We start from the raw sequence: 27196 nt of genomic DNA on the forward strand, positions 1-27196 counted from the left end.
CAAATTATTTGCATCTTTTAGAATTAATTCATTTTGATTACTGAAAATTTAAAAGAATAACGTTTAACTATAACTAACCCTTTGCACTCAAAAGCGAAATTGTTATAAATTTTAATGAATGAATTAATCAATTAATATACATTAACAATGTAAACTCAAGCTCTATTATTGTCTGGAACAATGCATATATTTAACTATAACTGTACAACTGTAAATTTCTTGGAAATAAAGAAATACCACTTAGAGACCCAAAGCTTATAACATAGTTAACATAGTATTTTTGGCAGCTTCAATCCCATCTCAAAGTAATCCTACATATTTACCATAGCTTTTCAGATGCTTCCCCATTATTCTTTGCGGAAATATTCAATTTAAGTCAGGTTGGATGAGAACTGTCCATGGAAATCTTTAGTACAGCTTCTCAAAACATACTTGTATTTCACCTACAGTTTAGCCATATCAAGGCTGTATATTTTAAAGCTCAGCAGCAAGTGTGTGAGTACTTGTGTGCATTAAGGTGTTTTTCTAAAATTATTAACATTTTATATTTCTTTAATATAATTGTGCGCAATGTAATGTTGAAGGATACTGCCCATTGCTTTCTTTTTGCTGCAGATGTTCCCATTGACCACTTAGCAGCTGAGGGCAGAACTTCTGCACCTGGGAACATAAGACATAGTTGGGAAGCGGATGCGGGTTGCATTAATTTTTCTACACTCATCCATTTTTACTAAGGCAGACTGAGATTTCTGAGGGGTGACCTTCTAGCTGCAGGGCCCATTGACCTGCTGTTTCAGGAATGTCACACAACACTGTGGTCTCAACAGAGAAAGGAAACTGACTCAACAGCAGTAAAATGACAAAACTGCTTTCTTGCCATAGACACCTGTTATGATATTCTTTGCAATTTATTTGGTGATACAGTATATGTGCATTATTTTAAGTTCAACTTTACAAGGAACAGCATGAACATTTCTAAGGTAAAGTCCTCTTTGGTCCAGAAACAAATGCTTTTTTTTTTATTTATGGCACAATCTACTTACCTCTTTAGTGTTTCCCTTTGGATGTTTTGTTCACATTCTTAGTCTTGGTTCCCTAATGACATCATACCGTTAAAAGCCAAAGTTTTACAGTAATTCTGTCAAATAAATCCTTCATAAACCAGTAAAAATGCTCTACAGGTTAACAAGTCAAGAGTTAAAGTTCCAAGCTCAGATATTTTAACAACGCAGGTCTTGATATTTATTGTTTCATATTTTTAAATAACATATGAACCAAACGAAAGAAAATATAGCTGAAAGGCAGACAGTCCCATTTAATCAAAAAACATGAAGCAGGAATGATCTGGTCTCGCCACATACTTTGGGTTGATTGACCATTTTCTTTTCTGCCATCATTAGACATTCAAGTTCAAGATTATTTATTACCTCTGGGGGGCAATTAGTTTTACAGCCAGTAGGACAACATGCAAATGATAAAAAAGAAAAGAAAGAAAAAAAGAAACAAAAACAACACATCATATCCCAGAAGGTCATTAAAAAAACAATTGGCAAAGTCCTACACCTCAGCAACAGGAATCCAGGTCCAGAAGGAAGCAGCCTGAACTGGTCATGTAGAGGGAGGGTCTGTATCTGACCGGATCATTCGGACTTCCCTCATTGACCTCACCTTGTGCAGATCAGTGAGGATACTTGGGGCTGCATACCCTGATATTCCCCCACAGTTTACTTCTCTCTTTACATGTTAAAAGATCAAACCAGCAGATACAGTTAAAAGTTAATAAGGACTCAAAAGAACATGAACAAAATCCACATTAAAACCACAAAACTTCCAGTAAGATACATATTTACTGATGAGACTTCTTTCAAAGGAAATCCACATTTTATTCACATCTCATTATGTAAGCATTGTTATATATGAGCCTTATAAATTCTGCACTGTATTTGTGAAAGTCTCTGTTGTGATTGTGTTTTTCAGCTGTACTGTTATCCATCTTATGATGAATTGGCATATGGAGAAAAGAAAAGTAGCTTCCGAGAAGCTGTTCTTGCCGGTATTTTACAGGGACAAATATGTTACAGCAATGACACCTCCTGTACTTCCTGCATTTTTATCTTGACAAGAACGAGCATCTTGGAGTGGTGAATCACTTTGATGTTCAGGTTCTGAGTAAAATCCCGTTTCTGACTGGACTGGAACCTTGCTGCTAACTTCAAGAGCACATGGGCCTTAAACAGAATAGGGGGTTCTGTGATCTCTGGCAGTTCAGCCTACACTTGTAGACATGATGAACTCTGGCAGTGTGGGTATTCAGCATTTGACGTTCACAGGAAGACTACTTTTGTACAACATCACACACTCGAATAGGGTGTGAAGATGACTTCCTTTTTTGGTCAGAAACTACAAATACAAAAAAAAAAAACAAACAAAAAAAAAAACGGTTATATAAATAACCCTGCTCCAAACAGTCACACACATTGCTGGGTGAATTGCTAAAAAGTAAGTGATGGTAATCTTTCAATGCTCATATTTGGCCTTTAGCCTGAATGTATAACTAAAACGAAGATCTAGCTGAAAATACATTCTCTATAATCTGCACATCAGAATAAAGATTATACTTACTGTAAACACATGCATTAACTATGACAGGATAAACACTTTATTGTAATGAGTTACCCTGAGGATCCTTAATACAGCCACACACAGGGAGTTCTGGACAAATGACCAGTTTATTGGTGGAGGAGTATGAACAGAAGATCAGTCCGGGGGAGTGGTCTGCAGAAGAAACCAGGCAACAGCTGGGAGGTAAACAGGATGGCAAAATACTCGTCCAGGCAACGACAAGGCTCAGAGATCCAAAGACAGGCAGGGTCGGTAACCAGAAGATCCGAAAGGTAGCGGTATCCGTCGAGGGCAAGGCAAGGAGGGTAATCCAGGGGCATGAAGCAGAGGGTCGGCAACTGAGGATCAATCCGTAGAACACTGGAACAAAACTAGACATAGGTCTGATTATTATCTGGCAGAAAAGGAGGGATTGGAGGGAGCTTAAGTAGGCAGTGAGAGAAAAGGAAACCAGGTGAACTGAATGAGGTAGCAGAGGCAATTAGGAAGCCAGCAGGTGGATCGAGTTACCAATGATGAGCGCCAGGAGATCAGGGTGGCAAAAACATGACACTTTATTAGATACAACCTCATTTCTATGACAGATTTATTTATTATTCATTGTTAGTGGAGATAGTTTACATCTTCTCTAAACATTTTGTCTTTTAGTGACCCTGATCAGCCTCTGTCCCAGCCTATGAACCAGAGCCTTTGTATGTGGCCTGTATTACACCAGACATTACACCAGACATCATATTCCAATTCAGATTCTTTACAGGATGCAGAGTCTAGAACACCACAATGTGCAGCAGAGTAAACACATCATAACAAATTTGTATTTCTTTTCTTTTCTACAACACTTCCTAAATACGCTAAAATGCAGGAATGATTTCATGGTGGCCTCGGTGTACCTTTATGCCAAACAACCGCTGTCAAGCTGAAGCTTGTTTCTCTTATTCACCTGTTAAAAGACAGCTGATCTGAATCAGTTGATTAACGTGTTGCTACGGTGACGCCCCATAAGGAAGGGATGCTCACCATTCCTCCTCTTCCCATTCATCAAATGTTTTATTTTGGCTGAAAATATTGAAATTCACTTCAAAATCCATGCCACAGCATGTTTCAATCATTCGCCTGTCACAAAAACAAAAAACCAGCTGGTTCGAATCAGTAATTAACTCATATCTATGGTGACACCCGTAGTGGAGGGATATTACAGTAATTGACCCCGCCGAGCTAAGTGTGCATATATATGAAAATAATATATGCCTGTTGTCATTTTAATTCTCACTGACTATGGTGTATATATATATATATATATATATATATATATATATATATATATAGCTAATTTTTTGTCTGTACTTTATCCCCTTTTGCCCATTCATTCATTCATCCAAACTGCCTAATCCAATCAAGGGTTGTGGGGGAGCTGGAGCCTATCCCAGCAGTCTTCGAGCAAGAGGCGGGGTACATTCTGGACAGGCTGCCAGTCCATTACAAGGCCACACAAAGAGACAAACAAGCATTCGCATTTACTCCTCGTGATGATTTAGATGAACCAATTCACCTAGCGCGCATGCTTTTATCTGGTGGGAGGAAGCCAGATTACCAGAGAGAACCCACACATATGCGGGGAGAATATGCAAACTCCACACAGATAGGCCACCGTTCGAGCCCCCCCCCCCAGCCGAGGATCGAACCAGCGATCTTCTTGCTGTGAGGCCACAGTGCAGAGTACCGTAGCCACCATACAGCCTCTCATTAGCTCATTTAAAAGTTTATTTGTAAAGACTGGTAACACGCGTGACATTATAATGTTTTATCACGACCTGCTTTAAAAAAAAAGAAAAGAAAGAGTGGAATCGCCCTTTACAAATAAAGTGAACCTGCAGCACGGATTGCAAAACAGATATCACAATATAGTTATGCCCCTGGATTTCCACCGGGCTGTTTTTAATTTATTTTTCTTTACGAATTGGGACTTGTCAGGCTTCGAATTGTTACAAATGCAAAATGGTTGTATGTTTTTTATTTTGTTTTTTTGTGTGTGTGGTGTGTCTTCACCTGAATAGAAAAGTGATCTTGTGTGCATATATCAGGATATAGTTTCATTTCTCAACATCGAGGTAAATAGGACAACTGTGTGTTCCAGGTAACCTGTAAGGAAAAAAAAACAAAAAAAAAAAACAGTGGAAGCTGTTGGAGAAACCATTTTCATTTCAGAAGAACACAACAGTCCTGGTTTCAGTAGGGTGCCTTATTATTTTCACTTAAATGTTTAGTTTAAATGATTTTCCTTCAATCATGACATTTTACATTTTGAATTATTCATTTACTTTTAAACTGAATCAGACACATAATGTAAAAATCATGAACTGATCTTTCCATTATCGCTCTTCTTTTTTCTTTCTCCAAAATTCTAAAACTTTCAGTTTTGATGTTTATTTCCATTTTTTATTTTCAGTGTTAAACGTGATAGCTCAAACCTTTTATTATCACTGAAGTAAGAGTGAGCTTTTCAGTTTGAATTGTTGTGACAGTCATGTTTTCCTTCACATGCCTGAGTGTGAATGCATTTCTCTCAGGAGGCTCTGATCATGGCTAGCATGGAGCACCCACACCTGGTCCGATTGCTGGGAGTCTGCCTGAGTCCTACGATCCAGCTGGTGACTCAGCTGATGCCCCATGGTTGCCTGCTCGACTATGTCCATGAGCACAAAGACAATATCGGTTCACAGCTCCTGCTCAACTGGTGTGTCCAAATTGCCAAGGTAAGAAAATTTTTTTTTTTTTTTTTTTTATGGTCAAAGAGGCTGTTTTGGTGACTCATGGATATGATTGGTGTGCTTAATGGTTTTTGTTTAATAAAAGAGCAAATCTTATAAGTATTTAACTGGCTGATTGACTACAGGAGTTGTTCTGCTTACTACCAAACTGCTATTTGATGCGTTTTTCCACTACAGTCCCAATGACTAGCTACAATGTATCTAATATAAATAGATATTAATTTGCAATGTATGACTACAAGTTAACACAGACTTGGTAAAGAGTTTACTAGTGCACTAGTGGATTCAACACCAGAGAGTGGTGTGCCCACATTGTCAGCTTCTATGAAAACCTCAGGTAAATAAGTAATAGTCCTGTTTGACTGTGGTGGTGTGAAGTATACAGAACAGGGAACTCATGAGTTTACAACGACATTGAAATGAGCTATAATGTGGGTGTTGATAATATCAAGTGACCAATAAATCTAGTAATAGTAAAAAAAAAAAAAAAACTAAAAAAAAAAAAACAAATACAAACTTGCATTCTAACAAGTATGAAAATAAACATTTCTCTAAATCAGCAAGAAATCCTAATATCACATCATAGGAAATTCCAAGCTTTAAAAACTTTTGTTTTTTATTTTATTTTTTTCCCCTCAAGCTTACTATTGGAATAGATATACAGTAGAAGATACACTTCTGCATGCATGATGTCACCAAAATAACATCTAAATGTGCTACATTTCATGATTGGGTGATAAATTTGTCATCCACACAAAGCAAAAGGAGGAGTTCAAGAAACCAAGAGAAGTAGAATGAATCTGGCTGAGTAGCAGATGCAGCCTCAGATTTAATATCTTAGACAAATACTTCTGTTGCCATTTTTGGCTAAATCCAAAGTAGACAGGTCTCTAGTGATCTTCCAATGGAGATATAATCATCAACTAAATTTCAGTCTGTCATGATACAACACCCCCATGTCTGAAAAATTAATATTTTATGTTATATTGTATGATAATATAATATAATATAATATAATATAATATAATATAATATAATATAATATAATATAATATAATGATTTGAAATCAGTATGACCATTTCAACTACCTGTATTTGCAAATAATTTAATGGTAAAAGTTTAACTACACGCATATTACTTGGTAATAACAACAATAAAAATATATTTTATTTTAAAGTGCATTTTAAGGCCCTCAAGGACACTTTAAAATGTTAAAAAATAAAACAATAAAGAATAAAATGAGGATTTGCTGTATGCACATGAATAAATATAGGCCTACTGTGAACAGTTGTCAACATGCAGAGATGTATAATTCATAAAGGGTAGATATGATGATGTATTATTTGTTACTGTGTGTCTCGCACATGCATTGTTTAGTGTTTTCAATAATTGGTGAGAGCTCCTGGAGACACAAATAGCTACCAGGGGCAACAGTTAATAAGGTGCTAACACTGGCTGATGTGCAAACAAACTCTAAGTGTCCTTCTAAATGAACAAATCGGAATATTACCAACAAGGTGAACTGGGATACTTAGCCTAATACCATCAACATTAATTCATGTGCTGCTCACGAGGACTTGTTTGAAACTTCTGTCGTGAAACATTTTCCTACATGTTGCTTCATCATCTTAATCATGGATGTATGCATCCAGTCTAACATGGTCTCATGTGACTTTCAAGACTCTTGCAAGTGGCTGGGCTTCTCTCTAAGGCAATATCCCTGTGGATCTTCCTCTCTGACATGGCCACCATCACAGTCATGGATTATTAATGGTCCGATCTGCCATGAGAGTTGTACTAATGAGCATATTCATCAGTGTTACTGCACATGCAAGAATCTGATGCTACAGATTTTTCTTTTTTTTTCTTTTTTAGGGAGGGGGGTTTTATTTCCATATTATAAAGTACTAAACTATGAAATACTTCATCACTCCTGCCTCATTATGTCTAGTTTGTAAATATCCTATCTGACACACATCGGAAGCACTATCATGAGGCTTTCTGCCTTTTGGTATAATTTTTTATTTTGGAACAAATACTTGCTCTTAGTAAGCCCAGAATATATCGCATCTTTGGGTGAAAGTGTGTGTGGGGTTTCTGAAGGTAAAAATGTATGTGAACATCAAGTTAATCCTTAGTGTGAAAGGTCCAACTAGCTCATTTCTAATACCAGCCCATGGCGGTATGGTACCTGTCCCCCACTATGCTGCCATCTAACTGAAACTGGTTCTTCTTTACATTAATGACCCATTTTAAAACATAGTGACCACATATCTTAAAAAATAACCTTCAAATATTTCTTGGTTTCAGTCTTGATGCTTTACCTTGAGTTGTGTCCTTTTTGCCTTTAATAGTTATTGATTTTCATTTCTTTCTACTAATCTAATCCACAAAGGATACAAAACAAAACAATAACTTCACCTGCCTGTTAAAGCAATTCATTTAGTCTTTCACATACAGTGAAAGATTGTTCCGTTCAGACATGCCTGTGAAAGTGACAGAAAGAGCCATGGTGCATGTGTGGTGTTTATAATGTGGGGAAAATGAAATAAATGAATCTTCGCAAATGAAAATGAAGTATATAAAGTGTGCTCTGTTAAAGTAATACACATATCTTAGCAAGCCCTACCTAATCAGAGTTCCATCTAAAAAAGTAACAAAAAGCACCAGGGGACTAACTCATACATGACACTGACACATTAATTTGCTCCCAGATCAATGAAAAGTATCACATGTCTGAAAAGCATTTAATGCTGTTCTTACAGAGGTGTTACGTCCATACGAATGGAATTTCACAATGTTGAGCTTTTCAGTATTAGTTCAGGGCCTTTTTGTGACATTCCTTTACAGATAAATAAGCTGCCTGATAATTTTATCTGCTTTAATATTTCACACTCAACTTTTCACTTCTTAGCATAGGTTATTATTTACTGTATCATCAAGCATTTCATTTTTACTGATGATATGTGTGTTGTTTTAACTATGTAAACATTGCAGCATCTGGGGACCATGGGGCCAGACAGACACATCAGTTTTGAAGCCCTCACCTAAGTCTTATTTTTCATGGTATAGATCCCAGTATCTGCCAGATAAATCCAGTTTCACACACTTTTATTGTCTCAGATCATGACCGACCCATTTAGTTGGGCATTTGCAATGTTGAATGACTGAGTATTTCAATAATGCAACAAAACAGGCAACCACTGTGCCCCAATTTATTTGGGGCACATTATTTAGTCATGAACAAAAAAAAATCTCAAGACTGGGAGTTTTTATTTAATGCTGTCATCATCATTCAAGCTGAATTTAAAGTCCAGTCATTTAGAGTAAATCAGTCATGTCATGTAAAGACAATCAAAGCGTCCATACCCACAAATCTGGTAAATTCTTCAATCCATCACTCTTCTCGAAACATTTCCTCCCATCTCCTTTTCAGTTTTCTCATATAATGACATATATGAAAGTTTCTATATATCCAGTAGATATACTTCCAACTAAGTCTTTAATCACTGCTCATGAGCTTTGTTTTTGAAAAAAGGACTTAGTATTTACCCACTGGATGTGTTCTAGATTACTTTAACATCTTTTACATGGAACATTTTTAAGAAACTGGTTTGGACTTTTGCATATTTGATAATAGCAGACTAATTTTCAAGAAAAATTGTGTCAACACAATTTTTAACAGCTTAAAACAATGACATATTTTAACATTTCAGTGCTTTTATGAACATAATAACACTAAATCTACCTTTGTCTAGGTAACTGTAGTTGATGATGATTTGTGCTCTGACCTGGTTCTTTTTCCAAAGTTGATTTGAACCCTTTTCAGGCATAGTGATCATAAAGTGTACACCTATTTTTGTTTACAAACCTTTTTCTTGCATTTTCATGAATAAAGATGGTATTTTTTTGGTAATAAACCACTTTAGTGGATGTCATCCAATACATGTCCACTCACTGGAGAATAAATAAATATATGATATAATTTAACTTAATGTAATTATGCAAGTTTGCCTTTGCAATAAATATGAAAAGAAAATGATACAGCTATATCTTATACAAGATTTAAATAATATAATTATGATTATATATTATTTTATAAATATTTTATGACATACATAAAAACAAAGCTTGAATCATGATAAAATCTAAATATCAATAATAAACAAAAAAGTATCATCGCATTTGTAAAAAATGTTGCATTGATTTTTATTAATTCATGCATGAAAGGGTTAATATCCTTGTACAGACTGGAACACTTTGCTGGATTATCATGTGCAACATTACAATGGTTCACATTGTGACGGCCCGGCTTAACTGTTTTTCTTTTGTTCGTAGGTAGGTGTGCTATGGGCGGTTCCAGTGATCAGAGCATCTGGCTGTAGCGCACCTGCCTATATAAGGCTGTGAGCTGTTTTGCTCTGCCCTCGCTCAGCCCACAGCTTGGTTTGATCAGACACTGACTTGCAACCACTTGACACCACTGATTGTCCACGTTTACACGCTGCATTCACATACTTTGCGTTATTTCTTTAAATAAATACATCTGTGTGTATTTACAGCGTGGTCTTCCCTCATTGTTGTCACGGCTCTCTGTGCCGGTCGTGACAAACTGGGGGCTCGTCCGTTTGTTGTTGTTGGCGTGGTGGCGTTCTTTTTGTTGGCGTGATTCTGTCGGTTTTGTTCGGCGGGGGAAGGTCTGTGGTTTGCGTGTTTTGATTATGTTTTGGTCTGCGGTTGTGGTGTCTGCTGTGGTTGATTGCTACCGTGTGGGGGCTTGGTGGGCTTGATTTTGGCTGGCGTGTGGTTTAGGTCTGATCTGGTGATTTGAGTCGAGTGCGTCGATGGTGGGCTGTGTGGGGCGTCCCTGACAGGTGTAGCGGCGTTTCCCTTTGGATTCGTTGCGGTTGGGGGGGTAGTGTTGTGGCCGCGTGGGTGAAGAGTTTGCTTGGGGGCACATCCGTGGTTGTAGGGCGGGTTGCTGGCTTGCTAGTCGCCTGTTCCCTCTCCAGCGGGCTTTAGTGCGTAAATACCTCCCACAGAGCTGCATGAAGACTAGGGGGAGCTTACGTAGAGCCTGGGGTAGGCAGTTTAGTGGGATTGCTCCATATGGTGTGCGGTGTTTGGGGCGCGCTCGCCTCGCTACTGTGGTTCTTGTTCTTGGGTGTTTGGTGTGCGGTTGTAAAATCGTTTTTGGTTATGGCGGATGTGGAGGCGTTTATTGCTGATCCATCTGAGGACGCTTTGAACGCATTGAGGAAGGAGCAGCTGTTGCGGTTGGCGGAACATTTTGAGGTTGATTTGCCTGATAAATCTTTGAAGGGGGACATTAAGGCTGCTTTGCAGACGACATTGTTGGGTCTGGGTCTTTTGCCAATTGCTTCGGGGGACCGGGGGTATGGTTCGGAACCTTTTAAGGTCTCTGTTCCAGCGACGGGTTTGTCCTTTGAGCAACAGAAAGAATTGTTGTTGTTGCAGTTGGAGCATGACAGGGCTACAAAGGAATCTGAACTTAGGGGACGGTTGGAGGTGGAGCGCTTGCGCCAGCAGGCGGAGAAAGATAAATTGGAGTTTGAGGCGCTGCGCCTGACCCTGCGTAAGGAGGAACGGTCGGGGGATGACCGGGAATCACAGTCGCGATCGTTGTCATCTGATAACTTGCGATGGGTGCCGGTGTTTAATGAGAAGGATCCCGATTCTTTTTTTGTATTGTTTGAGCGGGTGAGTGAAATTAGGAAGTGGTCGCCAGAAGAATGTGCTTTAATGCTCCCGTGTGTGTTAACAGGAAAGGCGCAGGAAGCTTATTCTGCATTGTCACCCGATGACGGCATCGTTTATGGCAAAATCAAGGCAGCTGTGTTGAAGGCTTATGAGTTGGTGCCTGAAGCCTACCGACAGCGTTTTAGGACGTGGGAAAAGAAAGCTGGACAAACCTATGTCGAGTTTGTGCGTGATTTGTCGTCGCATTTCAAACGCTGGTTATCAGCATCTGACGTAACCACTTTTGACAGTTTATGCGACTTAATTGTGATGGAGCAGTTTCAGAGCATTCTGCCCGAGCGTGTAGCTACATATATTAAAGAGAATAAACCCGTCACTGTTGAAAATGCGGCGGTTTCCGCAGATGAGTTCACGCTCATCCATAAGACCAGGTTTGGGAGGCGGGGGTCTCCGCCTATGCGCCGTGTTTTAACGAGTTGTGACAGACCCGCGAGAGTGGAGACATTTTTCCCCGGTACACCACATTCTACTGTAACAGGTGTAAATCGGAGCAGCAAATGTCATTATTGTCATGGGATGGGTCACTGGAAAGGTGAGTGTCCTGTGTTAAAAGCGAGACGTAAGACCGAACAGACTAATGTTAAGCCGGCTGCGCTAGCAGCGTCTGTTTCGGATGAGCGTGTCACCATTATGGGGGAACCCTCAGTGTGCGGTTCTGATGTGTCTGCTGCTTATGCTCCCTTCATCAGGAACGGATTTGTGTCGCTGGTGGGTAATGACACCAAAGTTCCCATTAAGATCTTGAGGGATACTGGTGCGTTTGATTCGTATCTGTTGGACTCGGTATTACGGTTGAATGCGGATTCTGATACCGGGGAGCGCATTTTGTGTCGGGGCATGGGTTTAACAATTTTACCTATTCCCGTGCACAAAGTCTGTTTAGATTGTGACCTTGTTCGGGGTAATGTCTCTGTCGGGGTTCGTCCCGGGTTACCTGTGGACGGCATACATCTTATTCTGGGCAACGGATTGGCGGGTGGCCACGTCTGGACTGATGTATCTTCAGAAGTGCGCGATGGGACTAAGACGGACGTTGATGTGTCTGTCAGCTGGGCGTCCTGTGCACCTGTTGTTTCCATTTTTCCATCGGATCAGGATACTAGCTCTTCTGCTTGTGCAGTCACCCGAGCAGCAAGCAGGGCTGCAAAGATGTCTGCTTTAACTTCCCAGGGTGATGCGTGTGAGACCAGTTTAAACTTGTCCGATTTCCCCATATCTGTGTCTGGGGATGATTTGCGACGTGAGCAGAGCAATGATGTGATGTTAAAAGGTTTCTTTGCCAGCGCAATGTCACCATCTGATATAAGAAGTGCCGCATGTGGTTATTTTGTGCGTGACAATCTGTTGTTTAGGAAGTGGGTTCCTTTAGGCGACAAGGCTGTGGGGACCCCGGTTTTTCAGTTGCTGGTCCCCAGGGTATTTCGCCCTTTGGTGATGAAAACTGCGCATGATGAAAGTGGTCATTTTGGTGTAAGAAAGACGCATCACAGCATTCTTAGGCACTATTTTTGGCCTCGCATGAAGCATGATATATCTGAATATATTAGAACATGCCACGTGTGTCAGATGACTGGTAAACCTAACCAAAATGAACATGTTGCCCCTTTACGTCCTATCCCTGCTGTAAGCAACCCTTTTGAACACCTCATGGTTGATTGTGTTGGTCCGTTGCCAAGCTCTAAGTCTGGGTGTAAGTATCTGCTAACGGTGATGTGCCTCAGCACGCGTTATCCTGCCGCATATCCCTTGCGGTCAATAACCACTAAGTCCGTGGTTAAGGCTTTAACCCAGTTCATCTCTATCTTTGGTATTCCTCAAATCATTCAGACCGATCAAGGAACTAATTTCTCTGCTCACATGTTCGCACAGGTGTTGAAGCTGCTGCGTGTTGATCACCGCAGGTCGGCTGCCTACCACCCTCAAAGCCAGGGGGCCCTAGAGCGGTTTCATCAGACGTTGAAGTCTCTTCTGCGTGCATATTGCACTGAGTTGGACGGTGACTGGGAGGAAGGACTGCCATGGCTACTGTTGGCTGCAAGGGGGGTGGTGCAGGAAAGCACAGGTTTCAGTCCTAATGACCTTGTGTTTGGGCATTCTGTTCGAGGTCCCTTAGGTGTTTTGAAAGACACCTGGGTGCAGGGGGATCCTCCGAAGAACTTGGTGGATTATGTGAACGGGTTTAAACAAAGGCTGATTGTGGCGTGCAATTTAGCAAGAGTGATTGGACATGGCTCAGGATATAATGAAACGCCTGTATGACCGTAAAGCTGAGCATCGGGAGTTTGAGCCAGGTGATCAGGTGCTGGCATTGCTGCCTGTTGTTGGTTCCCCTTTTCAGGCGAGGTACACAGGTCCTTTTGTGGTGGCAGAAAAAGTGTCAGACTTGAATTACATGATTGAGACTCCTGGGCGCAGAAAATCCAGGAAGTTGTGTCACATTAATTTTTTGAAGCCTTATTATCAACGTGAGACTGGGTTTCACCCGAATGGATTTAGTCCTGCTGTTGCTATTTGTCGAGACACCGAGGATGACGGGGTGCCTGAACCTGAGGATGGATTACTTGTTGGTCGCCTGAGGAACTCTGCGGCACTTGGTAATCTGGAGATGCTTTTGTCGCATCTCCCAGGTCCGCAACGGGAGGAACTTGGGGCATTGATACGCCGTTATCCTGGTTTGTTTGGGGATGTCCCTTCATGTACAAGCTGGGCAGAACATGACATTGATGTTGGGGATGCATCACCGATTAAACAGCAATATTACCGTATGTCTCCTCAAAAATGGACTTTGTTGGAGCGTGAAGTCGACTACATGCTCCAGAATGATATTGCTTGTCCCTCGTCGTCAAGTTGGGCATCTCCATGTATTTTAGTGCCAAAACCTGACAACACTCCACGGTTTTGCACTGACTTTAGGAGGATAAATGCAGTAACGAAGGCAGATTCTTTTCCGTTGCCGCGAGTCGATGACTGTGTTGACCAAGTGGGCTCTGCCAGGTTTGTTAGCAAGTTTGACTTGTTAAAAGGATATTGGCAGGTTCCTTTGTCCCAGCGTGCACAGGAAATAGCATCCTTCATTACTCCCTCTGGACTTTTTTCATATAGGGTCATGCCATTCGGGCTGCGAAATGCCCCTGCAACATTTCAGCGGCTAATGAACAGAGTGGTGGCTGGTTTGGATGGCTGTGCTGTCTATTTAGATGACCTGGTTGTCTATAGTGATACTTGGCATTCCCATCTCCAGAGGATTCGTGCACTGTTTGAGAGGCTGTCAGAGGCACACCTCACTGTCAATCTGGCTAAGTGCGAGTTTGCCCGGGCCACCGTTACTTATCTTGGTCAGGTGGTTGGACAGGGTGAAGTGAAACCCGTCGCTGCAAAGGTGGAAGCTATTGCAGGTTTTCCTCAACCAACTACAAAATGGGAGCTTCAGAGGTTTTTGGGGCTGGTAGGGTATTACAGGGGGTTTTGCCGTAATTTCTCCACAGTGGTTTTCCCGTTGTCTGAGCTGTTGAAAATGAGGGCTAAGTTTATTTGGTCAGCAGCCTGCCAACAGGCTTTTGACAATATAAAGTCTCTGTTGTGTTCGTCTCCAGTGCTGTTGGCGCCACATTTTGACCGACCGTTTGAGCTCCAGGTAGATGCCAGCTTGGTTGGGGCAGGTGCAATTCTCCTTCAAAGGGATGACCAAGGTTTGGCAAGACCTGTGTGCTTCTTTTCTAGGAAGTTCAATGCATATCAACAGAACTATTCTGTAATAGAAAAGGAAACTTTAGCTTTGGTTTGGGCACTACAACATTTTGAGGTGTACGTGGGTGCTACAACTCCTGTGGTGGTTTTTACAGACCACAATCCTTTGACTTTTCTCAGGTCCCTGAAATGTCCCAACCAGAGGTTGATGAGGTGGGCTCTGTTTCTGCAAGCCTATAATCTGGATATTAGGCATATTAAGGGGACAGAAAATCTAATGGCTGATGCTTTGTCTCGTGCCCCTTTGCCCTGAACGCAAACGTTTGACATTGTCGTTGTTTGTAATCTTTTTTGCTGTTGTTTTCAGCCCACTCTGATATTTCTGAGCTTCTCAGGTACCGGAGTTGCTGTGTTCTGATGGGGAGGTTGTTGACACCACAGCATTGAGGTTATATCTTCCTGTGTTTCAAATGTTCCTGCTCCAAGTGGTGAAGGACTTTACCTTTTGTGGCCAGGTATTATGTTTTTGGGGGGAAGTGTGACGGCCCGGCTTAACTGTTTTTCTTTTGTTCGTAGGTAGGTGTGCTATGGGCGGTTCCAGTGATCAGAGCATCTGGCTGTAGCGCACCTGCCTATATAAGACTGTGAGCTGTTTTGCTCTGCCCTCGCTCAGCCCACAGCTTGGTTTGATCAGACACTGACTTGCAACCACTTGACACCACTGATTGTCCACGTTTACACGCTGCATTCACATACTTTGCGTTATTTCTTTAAATAAATACATCTGTGTGTATTTACAGCGTGGTCTTCCCTCATTGTTGTCACGGCTCTCTGTGCCGGTCGTGACAACATCCTGTCATCAAACAGAAAACTTTGTGTTGCAGTAAATACAACTCTAATGTTTTTGCTGGTAAAATCTGTCTCTCAGGTGTCAGTTTTAAGGGAACACTTTCATTGTGCTTTTACATGCTTCCTCTCATGTATATTATCCAGTGATATGGTTTCTTTTTAGTTTTAAACTGGCACACTGTTGTATAAAGCCATCAGCACCTCTGATCCCACAATTCTGATTTCATTGTTAAAAATAGCATGTCTCAGACTTCTCAGACTTCTCTGCAACTCAGTTCTGCTAAACTGAGATTGTTTTAACTGAAACCCATTTCATGACTAAGCAAATAATGTCATCTGTTGGCTTTTTGTGTGAACACAGCTTGTTGCAAAGTCCCTCACTGGTTGGTTTGACAGTCAGAGTTTTTAGCAGCATGTCACAAAGCCAGTGTCGTTTCCATCATATGATGAATATTTCGAATACACTTTCATTTTTAAAGACACAGAGATAACTTATGTCCATAGCTAGGAAAAACAACCATTGAACGTATTTCAACCAAAATGAATTAGATGGTAGAGAACTTGCCAATGTCTTAACTAGAACAATAAAATGCCACATTACTTCTATTTTGGTCATTCTTCAAAAGCCAATAAAAGATGGAAGTAATATCAAATACCACCTGCTGTACATAAGAGTCTCCCTATTGAATATTTTGTATCAACACTAAACATTCAGCCTCTAAAGGAGAACTTGGTGTCCCATCATCTGTGAGGTGTGTTTAGGGATGATGCATCCTAACAGCCGTAGGGGTCAGGTGCAGTGTGAGCTGGGCGGCAGCAAGGGGCAGGGACCCTGGCGGTCCGATCCCCAGGTGCAGAAGCAGCGTGGAATGTCACCTCTCTGGTGGGGAAGGAGCCTGAGTTTGTGTGCGAGGTTGAGTGGTTCCGGCTAGATATAGTTGGACTCACCTCGACGCATGGCTTGGGTTCTGGAACCTGTACCCTCGAGAGGGGCTGGACTTTCTTCCACTCTGGAGTTGCTCATGGGGACAGGCGCCGGGCAGGTGTTGGCATTCTCATCAGCCCCCAGCTTGGTGCCTGCACGTTGAGGTTTACTCCAATGGATGAAAGGGTAGTTTCCCTCCGCCTTCGGGTGGGGGGACAGGTCCTGACTGTTGTCTGTGCTTATGCGCCGAGCAGCAGTTTAGAGTACCCACCCTTTCTGGAGTCCTTGGAGGGAGTGCTGGAGGGTGCGCCTTCTGGGAACTCCATAGTTCTGCTGGGGGACTTCAATGCTCACGTGGGCAATGACAGTGAGACCTGGAGAGGAATGATTGGGAGGCATGGTCCTCCCCCTCTGAACCAAAATGGTGTTTTATTATTGGACCTCTGTGCTCGTCTTGGATTGTCCATAACGAACACCATGTTCCAACATAAGAGTGTCCATATGTACACCTGGCATCAGGATTCCCTGGGCCACAGTTTGATGATCGATTTTGTAGTCGTATCGTCGGACATACCCTCTTTGGAGTCCTGGAGGGGGCATGGGAGTTTGCCCAACCCGTCTACATGTGCTTCGTGGACCTGGAGAAGGCGTTCAACCATGTCCCCCGGGGGCTCCTGTGAGGGGTACTCCGCTAGTGTGGGGTACCAGACCCCCTTGTGCGAGTTGTCCGGTCCCTGTACGACAGGTGTCAGAGCTTGGTCCGCATTGCTGGTAGTAAGTCGGATTCGTTTCCGGTGAGGGTTGGACTCCGCCAAGGCTGCCCTTTATCACCGATTCTGTTCATAACTTACATGGACAGAATTTCTTGGCGCAACCGAGGTGTTGAGGGGATCCGGCTTGGTGGCCTCAGGATTGGCTCCCTGCTTTTTGCAGATGACGTGGTCCTCTTGGCTTCATCTGGTCGTGATCTCCAGCTCTCACTTGAGCGATTCGCTGCCAAGTGTGAAGCGGCTGGGATGGGAATCAGCACCTCCAAATCTGAGACCATGGTCCTCAGCCAGAATAGGGTGGTTTGCCCTCTCCGGGTCGGGAGTGAGGTCTGGCCTCAAGTGGAGGAGTTTAAATATCTTGGGGTCTTGTTCACGAGTGAGGGAAGGATAGAGTGTGAGATTGACAGATGGATCGGTGCAGCATCTGCAGTAATGCGCTGGTCTGTCGTGGTGAAGAAGGAGCTGAGCCAGAAGGCAAAGCTCTCGATTTACCAGTCGATCTACGTTCCTACCCTCACCTATGGTCATGAGCTGTGGGTCGTGACCGAAAGAATGAGATATCATATACAGGCGGCTGAAATAAGTTTCCTCCGCAGGGTGGCCAGGCTCTCCCTTAGAGATAGGGTGAGGAGCTTGATCATCTGGGAGGGGCTTAGAATAGAGCCGCTGCTCCTCCGCATCGAGAGGAACCAGTTGAGGTGGCTCGGGCATCTGGTCAGGATGCCTCCTGGACGCCTCCCTGGGGAGGTGTTCCAGGCACGTCCCTCTAGCAGGAGACCCCAGGGAAGACCCAGGACATGCTGGAAGGATTATATCTATCGGCTGGCCTGGGAACACCTCGGGATTCCCCCCGCAGAGTTGGCAAATGTGGCTGGGGAGAGGGAAGTCTGAGCTTCCCTGCTTAGGCTGCTGCCCCCGCGACCCGACCCCGGATAAGCGGCATGAAGATGAGACGACACAAGACAAGGCATCCTAACAGCAGCACTCTGATTGTTGAATTGCACAACACATTTAAACTGCTTTGAGTATGTGGTGGAAATGTGTCACTGGAGCCAGGGCCGTTTAGTAGAATACATTACGACACTCATTGAACTGGCTGACACAGGGTCATGTGGTACATGTTGCCATCAAAAGCTCTAAATAGTTCAGTGTTTTGAGTTTGTTTGAATGGGCTCTGTTGGGAGGCACAAGACAGCTGTGCTCCTTGTAACTTTCTCGGAATATTTACGAATAATCATTGTAAACAGCAATGCTTTCAACCAAATACTATTAGATAAAAACGTTAATCTGCAATACAATTTATTATACAGTCATGTAGAGAAGGAGAGAGTGGCAATTACATCAAACATGGAGCTGCACTGAGGAACATGGGATGTGACATTGCCTGGACATACAGGAGCAAAAACAAATCCATGTGCTTTTGTGTTGGCAGGAAACACAAGATGGAAACAAGTAGTTGTTTACTATTTTAGTGGCAATTCTATCAACAGGGCAAATTATAAGCCAGTCATCCATGGTGGCATTGAGAGACTCATTTTGCTAATAAGGTGGTGCATACTATTACTGTTTTCAGTAAGTAAGGAAGAGCAACTTTGAAATCCATGGTGGAGCAGAAATAGCAGTTTGTGAAGCATATGAAATACTGTTTTGACTTCATGGCCTTTCACCACCCTGTGAAGAGCACAACTGCGCCACTGACTTCCTCCAAAGTATGTTTCAACTCTTCCATCCATTTAAGATCTGCTATCTGGAAACCTATGAAAACAGGAATTGTGATTGAAACATCTAAAATCGTATCCAGTCAAAAAGAAATACTTATCCATGGACACATCCCACCCAACACAATAGCATTAAAAAGACTACTTTTCCCGTTGACAACCAACATGGAGATTTCGGTTTAAAAAGTGAAAGATGGAAAGAAATTTGAAAGTTCATTGTCTATACTTACATGTTCCAAGGAAAATAGCACCATAGAGTCCAGCTGAGGCTCAAACCAGGAACTTCTTGCCATGAGTAGATAGCACCAACCACAGCACCAATGTGCAGACTTATGGAATACCAAAACATTAAAAGAAGTCTTTACACAACAACAAAAAAAAAAAACCCCAAAACATTCTTTCCAGGCTGTCTCGTGGCCAGAAAATCATGGCCAGGAAATCAAAAATTGTGTTTAAAATTCTTTTCAAAGTTCTACAAGGAGTTTCCAGATGTACAGATATGCAAATACAGCTACACCAAGGTCCTGTAAGCAGCCCTTTGTTAAGGTGAGACTGCTCTTACAGCTTGGAGATGTGTACTATATTTTTAAAATGTATAATACTAAGTGCTAACGAAATAATTTCCCAAATGTTCTTGCAAGATACAATGAAATCATGAAATTCAAAATTACAAGACAGCATATTCTTTTCAGAACACGCTGTTCATGTTGTTGCAGACGTATAATTGAAACAAGCAGAAGTGTTTGTATTGACCATATATTTGTGTATGATTCACTCTTATTGTGTATACATTCCTTAGTACTTAACAGTCCCTCAGGGATTTAGGTTTTTTTTGTACTTTTTTTTTTAATTGCTGGAAATTAAAATGCCTGATTTTACAGCAGCTTTTGTAAACAAAACATTTTTAGACTTTTCCTATTCAAATATATAATTTTCCAAAATTCTTTATTTAAAAAAAAGCACATTGGGAGAGTATTTCACTATTCAATCCTTCATCAGTTCTCACAATTTAAACATTCCCAAGCAGAATTTTGCTGTTGAAAAATATTTGTCATTTGCAGACTTTCACTTATTTTCCAATATAGTTTTGCACAATAAACAATTTACTTTGTGTTGGTGGCAGTTTTAGGCTTTTGGGTTTTAAATAGATAGTTGTGTGACAGGAAAGCAGGTCAGAGAATAAGGGAAAGGTTCAGAAGATATAGCATCATGCCCACATCTGAGACCAGAGGCTACTTTGAATAGCTTTGGCCTCTGTAAGTGATGCATCCGTGGACGAGGTATCAGTTTTGTGTAAAAGTCCAAACACACTGCTCTCACACAAGCCTGCACTTCACTCATCACAGAGGGAAAGATGATGTTGATCAGGTAATTTGGTTGAGTACCAAGTCCTCATCGGCATGATGACTCTAGGCTCCCTCCGAGTCAGTTTTTTGTGAACATGCATGAATGTGGTAAAAGAGCCCCACTGTGTGTATCAGAGGGTCATTTCTTTGTGTAAACCCGGCTAGGCAAACATGCCTTTCTACAACTCATTACACACATCCCTAGGGTTCTGATGAAAACCCAGTTCACTCCTATTCCCACTTTGCTCAGTCTCTATTCGCCTATTTTTCTGTCTACTTTGATTCATTACACTGTCAGTACTGTATTTTTTATTTTTCTCCCACTTTGAACATTGAAGCTAAAGAAATATATACCATTGTTTTCTATGAACACTTGTTTTTATTTATGTCTTTGTTCATTTGTTTTTGCAGATGTTTTACTTGATTGTCGTACCAAAAATTAGATTGCATTGTCCCTTTGCACATAGATATCTTACATAATCTTCACCCTCGCTGATTGTTGGTGCTTTGTATTAACACTGAAAATGGTTGACAATCCTTTTTATTTATTGTCCTTTTCTGTTTGTTTGTTTATTTAATTGGGACAATGTATGGAATAGAATTTCTTTAACAAACTGTAGATGCATCAGTGACAGGATCAACAAATACTGTTTATAGGAAACACAACAAACACAACTGTTTATAAGAAATAAGTAAACTGAGACACGATCAACATGGTTCTGGCATTAACAAAAAGAAAACAACTACTTATGAACAGTGATGGGAGTAACTGTTAAAACTGTTGAAATAAATGACATTACTAACAGATTTACTGTTTTCAGTAACAGGCAATCAAACAAATTGCTTTCACCACTGCTGCAATGCTGTCACCGTTACAGACAATAAAACTTTACTGATGCAACGTTACTGTCATAAGATGAGATTAATTTTTGTTTTGTATAACAAAAGTTTCACATTTGTTCACATTGAGTGGATTTTGTACTACAAAACAAAAAAAAAAAAAGCTTTATCTCTCCTCTTTCAATCAGTAGGTTTTGCTTTTACTTCTGTGTTCATGTGTTTCGGCTCATGCCAGGCCTGAAATGTGCCTCTGTGGTGCCTTTACATAACATACTGGTAAATTCTGTTAAAAACATTTTCCATTGAACTTGAAGATTTTAGAAGCGCAGTGTGTTCAGCTTCTGAAGTTGTTGCTTCTTCATTTATATTTAAAGCAATTATTTTGAAACAGCCTGTGGATTCAATAATGTATGCTATTACAGTAACATTGGCAATGTGATGTATTTGTGAGACAGTGTTGGAGTTATTACTTACCGTTCTGGTTTTTAACTTTCTCAAAAAAAAACAAAAATAAAAAAAACAAGAACATCAGTCTCATTTGATACTTTTGATCTCCTCCTCATTTCGATTGGAATTTCCGAGTGCCCTCCTTTCTGACGGTGCCACAAGGCATTGCAGCCATGGGAACTATGACATAATTTACATTACATTTACATTTGATTAATTTAGCAAGACTTTTATTCAAATAGGCTTCCAAGAAACTCCCACTAATGAGGACACTGGAGGTGATGCAGGGTTCAGGAGGCTGCCAAGATCAGTTTGACTTTTGAACCTGTTAAACTGTGATTGTTGTCTGTCTGACATAACAGAAAGATCCCGGAAATAACATTATTGCTCCCTTCATGACCTACCTACTTACTAAAGCCAACATCTTTAATAATATATAGGTATCCAAATGTGAAGAATTGAGCTAATAGTGAAAAAGCAACAAGCTGTTCATTTGCTAATAAACCTAATAATAATAATAGTTGCCCATAATATTGACATCCAATTTCAACAAGGCTTCTCAATTCCCCGACTGTTTGGATACTGTCCCTTTCAGGAAACATTCAAACAGCATTCATGTTTGATTGGAATCATCACAAGCGAATAGCATCTCTGCTATGAGACAGCTTATTAAGACAGCATGAGGAGCAGATCACAGGCATGCCTTTGATTATAGCAACCCTCAGAAATGTCAACAAGTGTCCGCTTATCTTCCTGCTTTTCACTGCATCTCTGGCTTTTTACGGACTTCCTCTCTTTCATGTTTGTACTAATTAATTCTGAAGCATATTTGTTAGGATCGTTCATGACTGCATGAGCAAGTATCACTCAGCGTTAGCCACTAGAATACCGCCATGGTAAATATGTACACCATTACAAATGTAGTTTTATTCATGTTTGTTTTACAGATTGGATCAAATGGATGTCTTTATTAGTAGTATTTTTTTCTAATTCTATATTCATTTTTTATTAGCACAACGATAACATTTCTTTGCAGATATAAACATATACATACAAATGTACCCGAATATTCACATATATACATACAAAAATAAATTATTATTATTATTATTATTATTATTATTATTATTATTATTATTATTATTATTATTATTATTATTATTATTATTATTATGTTGAAACACAAATTATTTTTTATTAACATGTTTTCATATTTTTGGGTAATCAATACGAAATATACAGTACCAGTCAAAATTTTGGACTCACTTTTCCATTAAATCCAATGTGAAAATGTGTCCAGACATCTGATCCGTGTCCTAACAGTATTAGAAATGTTGATATTATATCCCTTGATATATTTATGATGATTCACCAGCAGTCCCATTGGCTAAAGATGATTTAATAGAAGTGTACATAATTTACTTTTGCGTCGTAAAATTTCGGAAGCTAAGCTGACAATGGCATCAAATGCCATCAAGATCTTCTAATCAATATTCAACAGTATTATTTTTCAAACCAAGGAAAATCATTTATAATTTTACTATGTTTTGTAGACCGTTTTTCTTCATATTTTAACAAGAAATATTCAGGCCTTTCAGTACTAACATCCATTCTTTTTGCTATGAGCATTCAGAGGAATTATTACTATAACCAAGTAAAATAATAAAAATAATTTACATTTGATACATTCTCAGAAAGAACTTGTTCTTGTTCTCACAGCCACGAGAATTTTTTTTTTTTTTTTTTTTTTTTCGCATGGCCCCAAGTTCTTACAGGATGTTCAGGACATGTGCGGTTAAAGCAGAAAAGCGTAACTCAAGAAAAGTAACAGACGAGGTTTGTAGTTTTCCCTGTTCAGTTCCCCCTTGTCTTGTTTCCTGTGTTCCCATTTCCACTGAAGCTTTTCATGAACAACGGATGGAGGTGGTGAGAAAGTAGGAAAACAAATGCAACACATGTTGCATAAAGTCACGGACATTACTACCAGCACACGAGCCGCCCTGCTACGGAGGTTTCTTGTGAAGGTTAAACAGCCGGTCAGTTGTTTATTACACAAACAAGCACATTCACCTCACAGTAATCCCTGCCCTATCAAGGACAAAGCTTCTCGTAGAGTATAAATAACTAGATGAAAACAAACTCATTTCTTGTAAAAGAAAAAAAAAGTTCTTGCTTCTCACTAAGTATTTAAAACAAGACGAGATGAGATGAGATTCGATTCTTTACTGCTCCACAGGGGACATTTCTTTACCACCAACCACATACAATCAGACAATTAAAAAAAGCCCTTCTGAAATGTCCTGTAGAACATTGAGATATTTTATGCTTGTTTGTAGGAGGATGGGGAACAGGTAGAAGCATCACAGACTACAGGAGACTTGTTGTCACTCTAGGTTTCATTTCCCTTTTTTCTACTTGGCACTAAAACCGTTTGGTTACATTTCAGAATAAAAACTATTCTTGTTGTCTCAGAGTACGCAAGTGTTTAATGATTCAAGTTAGGATTATAGTTTTTATTTATTCAATAATGCATTGGGATTTCATCTGTTCAAGTTTCCTTAGCAAGTGCCGTTATTTCTGAGTTTCTGTGAAGATGTATGACAAAGACAACAAGCAGGATTCAGTCATTTTCATCCTTTCTGGTTCATGTTGTGACCTTTGTAAAAATGCAAGCGTCAATATTGCTAGACCGGATTTTCTCCAGATTTGTAGCGTTGCATCTGCAGCCCAGCTGATGAATCTACAATGTATGGTTGCAGAATGCAGAGGAAGGTGTGTACAGAAAACAGAGTGTAAAAACCCCAAAGCCGTTGCCAATCTTACCTCTCAGAGGTCTGCATTTTAAACAGATGTAATATTCAAATGTGGTGAGTGTGTCATGACATTATTTGGAATGGAATGGAGAATTACCATCTGTAACAAAACTCATGTTTTAAGCCTAGAACCATGTATAGTCGTTTCTTATCTCTGCAGTGGAGTGATTAGGGTATCCTGCCAGGGTGTTGTAATGAAAATGTGCAGTCTTTTGCTCTTTGTGGCTGACTTCTATTATTTAAAAGTGCATTTTCTATTATTTAAAACACAGTTGTTATTCATGACCATGGCATAGGAATATGTTACATTGCCCTGAACTGGTTCAGGAAAAGTCATTTCCACAAGTGAAACATATAGCAGTGGACTCGTACAGCAGCATTTGCAGCAGCATTTGCAAGGGTTTGGACATATTCTGGACTGCTGTGATTAAAATAAATATGAACAATAATTCTGAAGTAGAGGCTCTTTTTTTCTCCAATCAAATTGCTTTCAATCTCCAAGGTACTAGTTGTAACCTTTTGGTAGTGAAGGTAAGAATAAAATATGCTTAGGTGACATGGAGCTACTGGTCCTTCATGGTAAATGGCATTGGTTTAAGTTTGCTGGCATCTGACTGGAATGCCTTCAGAGAGCCCTCCCCCCACAAGCAATTTTGAAACGTGCAACAGGGAATAGAAGGGGAGGGCAGAAAACGTTGTAAGATTAGATATCCCATCTGGTCTGGGAACACCTTGGGATGTTTCCAGGTAGATATGGAGGACATGGCTAGACAGAAGGGAAGAGTACATCTGGTTTACCTTGCACAGTCTGTCAGCATCATGACCTACAGCAGACAAAAACTGGAAAATGAGCAGGTGGGATGTGAACAGAACAATGTAATGGAATGCAATTAGAATGAGCATTCCTTGCTTTTTTAATTTCTTTATTTTTCCACCTAAAAACAGTTGCTTTTATTAGGAGAACCCACAAATGGCCGGCATAAGGTAACCTGGTCATCTCAAATTACCTTTGAAAGCAAAATCACAAACCCAAACCTGCAGAAAAAAGAGCCAATCAGGACAGATTGATATGGGATGAGCATTCTGCCCATACTGACTCATGGTTTGCCACACTGTCAATCAAAACAACACCCAAACAAGCCAAGAGGAATACACTCCCCTTCCTTCCCCTTCCTTCCTCTGTTTCTTACTCAATCACACACTTTCTCTTTTTCTCTCTTTGTCTCTTTCTCTCTCTCTCTCTCACACACACACACACACAGCAGTGACACAGTTTTAACAGTGTCTAGCTGAGCAAAGATGGATATGGCCAGGTAGGGTGAAGGGAGGAAATGGATGACTGCAGGCAGCCCACACAATGGATGAGACTGGCAGCTCAGGGAGACAGGTCGACACTAATGAGTGACTGCCACACATACACACACACACAAACACACACACACACACACACACATATGCATGGATTCTCACAATGTACTTACACAGGTAAATGAAACCATGTATACATTCAAACATATAAAAGCCCAACGATAATAAAGCTGGAGTCTGAAAATGTGATTTAACACACTTAAACACACACAGGCACAGTGACGCTGTCAAGTAAACAAAGCAGAACACTTCTTTCTACTTTTCTTTGATATTTTCCATCAGTCATTATTGAACTACCAATGATTTTACTGCCCTGCATTTTGCTTAAAGTCAAATGTAAATAAAACAAGTCTGTTAAAATTGTCTCTTACATGGTACTTCATGTCAAACCTTTTGCACTAGTTTCCTTGTTTCATATATGTTTTAAACAATGTATTTTAATTGAAACATTGATGAACACCGTGAATACAAGTCTTTAAGAACAGATCATGAGGTCCCGAGCAAAAGCTTAAAAGTGAAACTGTTGCTCCATAAATACCACCTATGGAAAACGCCCCAGAGCATTAAATCAAATGCACCAATTCCCATAGCAACCCTTGAATTTATCAAAAGTAGATGCACATGTGTATTGAAATCTCCAGTTTTTTAGCTCATAAATACTTTCTTTTCTGAACTCTTTTGTGATGTTAAAATTGAATTTTAAAAAAATGCACCAAACGCGACTGCTGATTTCCTTATTTGTTTTAATTGGAGCATTTTACAATGAATGTAAATACACTTAACATGCAATGCACTTTTCAAAATCTGGGTTCAGAAGAGACCAGCGGGCTCTCGCAGAGGGGAGGGGCAGAAAAGCAGGGCAAGATCCTTGAGAAAGGAGAGGGAGACACCCGGACAAGGCTCGGTCCAGCATGGAGGGACTAAAGCAGCAGCGACAGTTTAGAAACAGTTTGGAATGAGTTCAAATGAATTTTTAAACAAAGTACTTTTCAAGACTGCATGTTGCTAGATGGTCTATTTTCTGACCCAGAGTGTGATTGTGACTGGTTCTTAATAAGGGCAGGCAGCTGCTCTCTCATCTTCCTGGTACTTCGTACCACCACTAAATTTTTTAGTGGTACATGGTAGAACAGTGTTTCTCCATCCTGGTCCTCCAGTAGCACTGCCCTGCATGTTTTACAGGCAACCCTACTTTAACACACCTGAATTAAATGAGTGTCTTGTTAGCAGGCTTGCAAAGAACTTGGTGAGGAGGTTCATT

General features: G+C 40.6%; 1 protein-coding gene across 1 annotated transcript in view; it reads left to right on the forward strand.

The window, feature by feature from the left end:
- The window catches only part of erbb4b (erb-b2 receptor tyrosine kinase 4b), a gene marked incomplete at both ends in the record, with an annotated part of 341095 nt that overhangs the window by 283713 nt on the left and 30186 nt on the right, over nt 1-27196 (forward strand). The window contains one exon of the mRNA XM_079254462.1: nt 5190-5375. Within this exon, the coding sequence (XP_079110588.1) occupies nt 5190-5375 (186 nt within the window). The remainder of the gene's footprint in view (nt 1-5189; nt 5376-27196) is intronic.

This window comes from Telmatherina bonti, assembly GCF_933228915.1.
Source record: "Telmatherina bonti genome assembly, chromosome: 15".
Lineage (NCBI taxonomy): Eukaryota > Metazoa > Chordata > Actinopteri > Atheriniformes > Telmatherinidae > Telmatherina > Telmatherina bonti.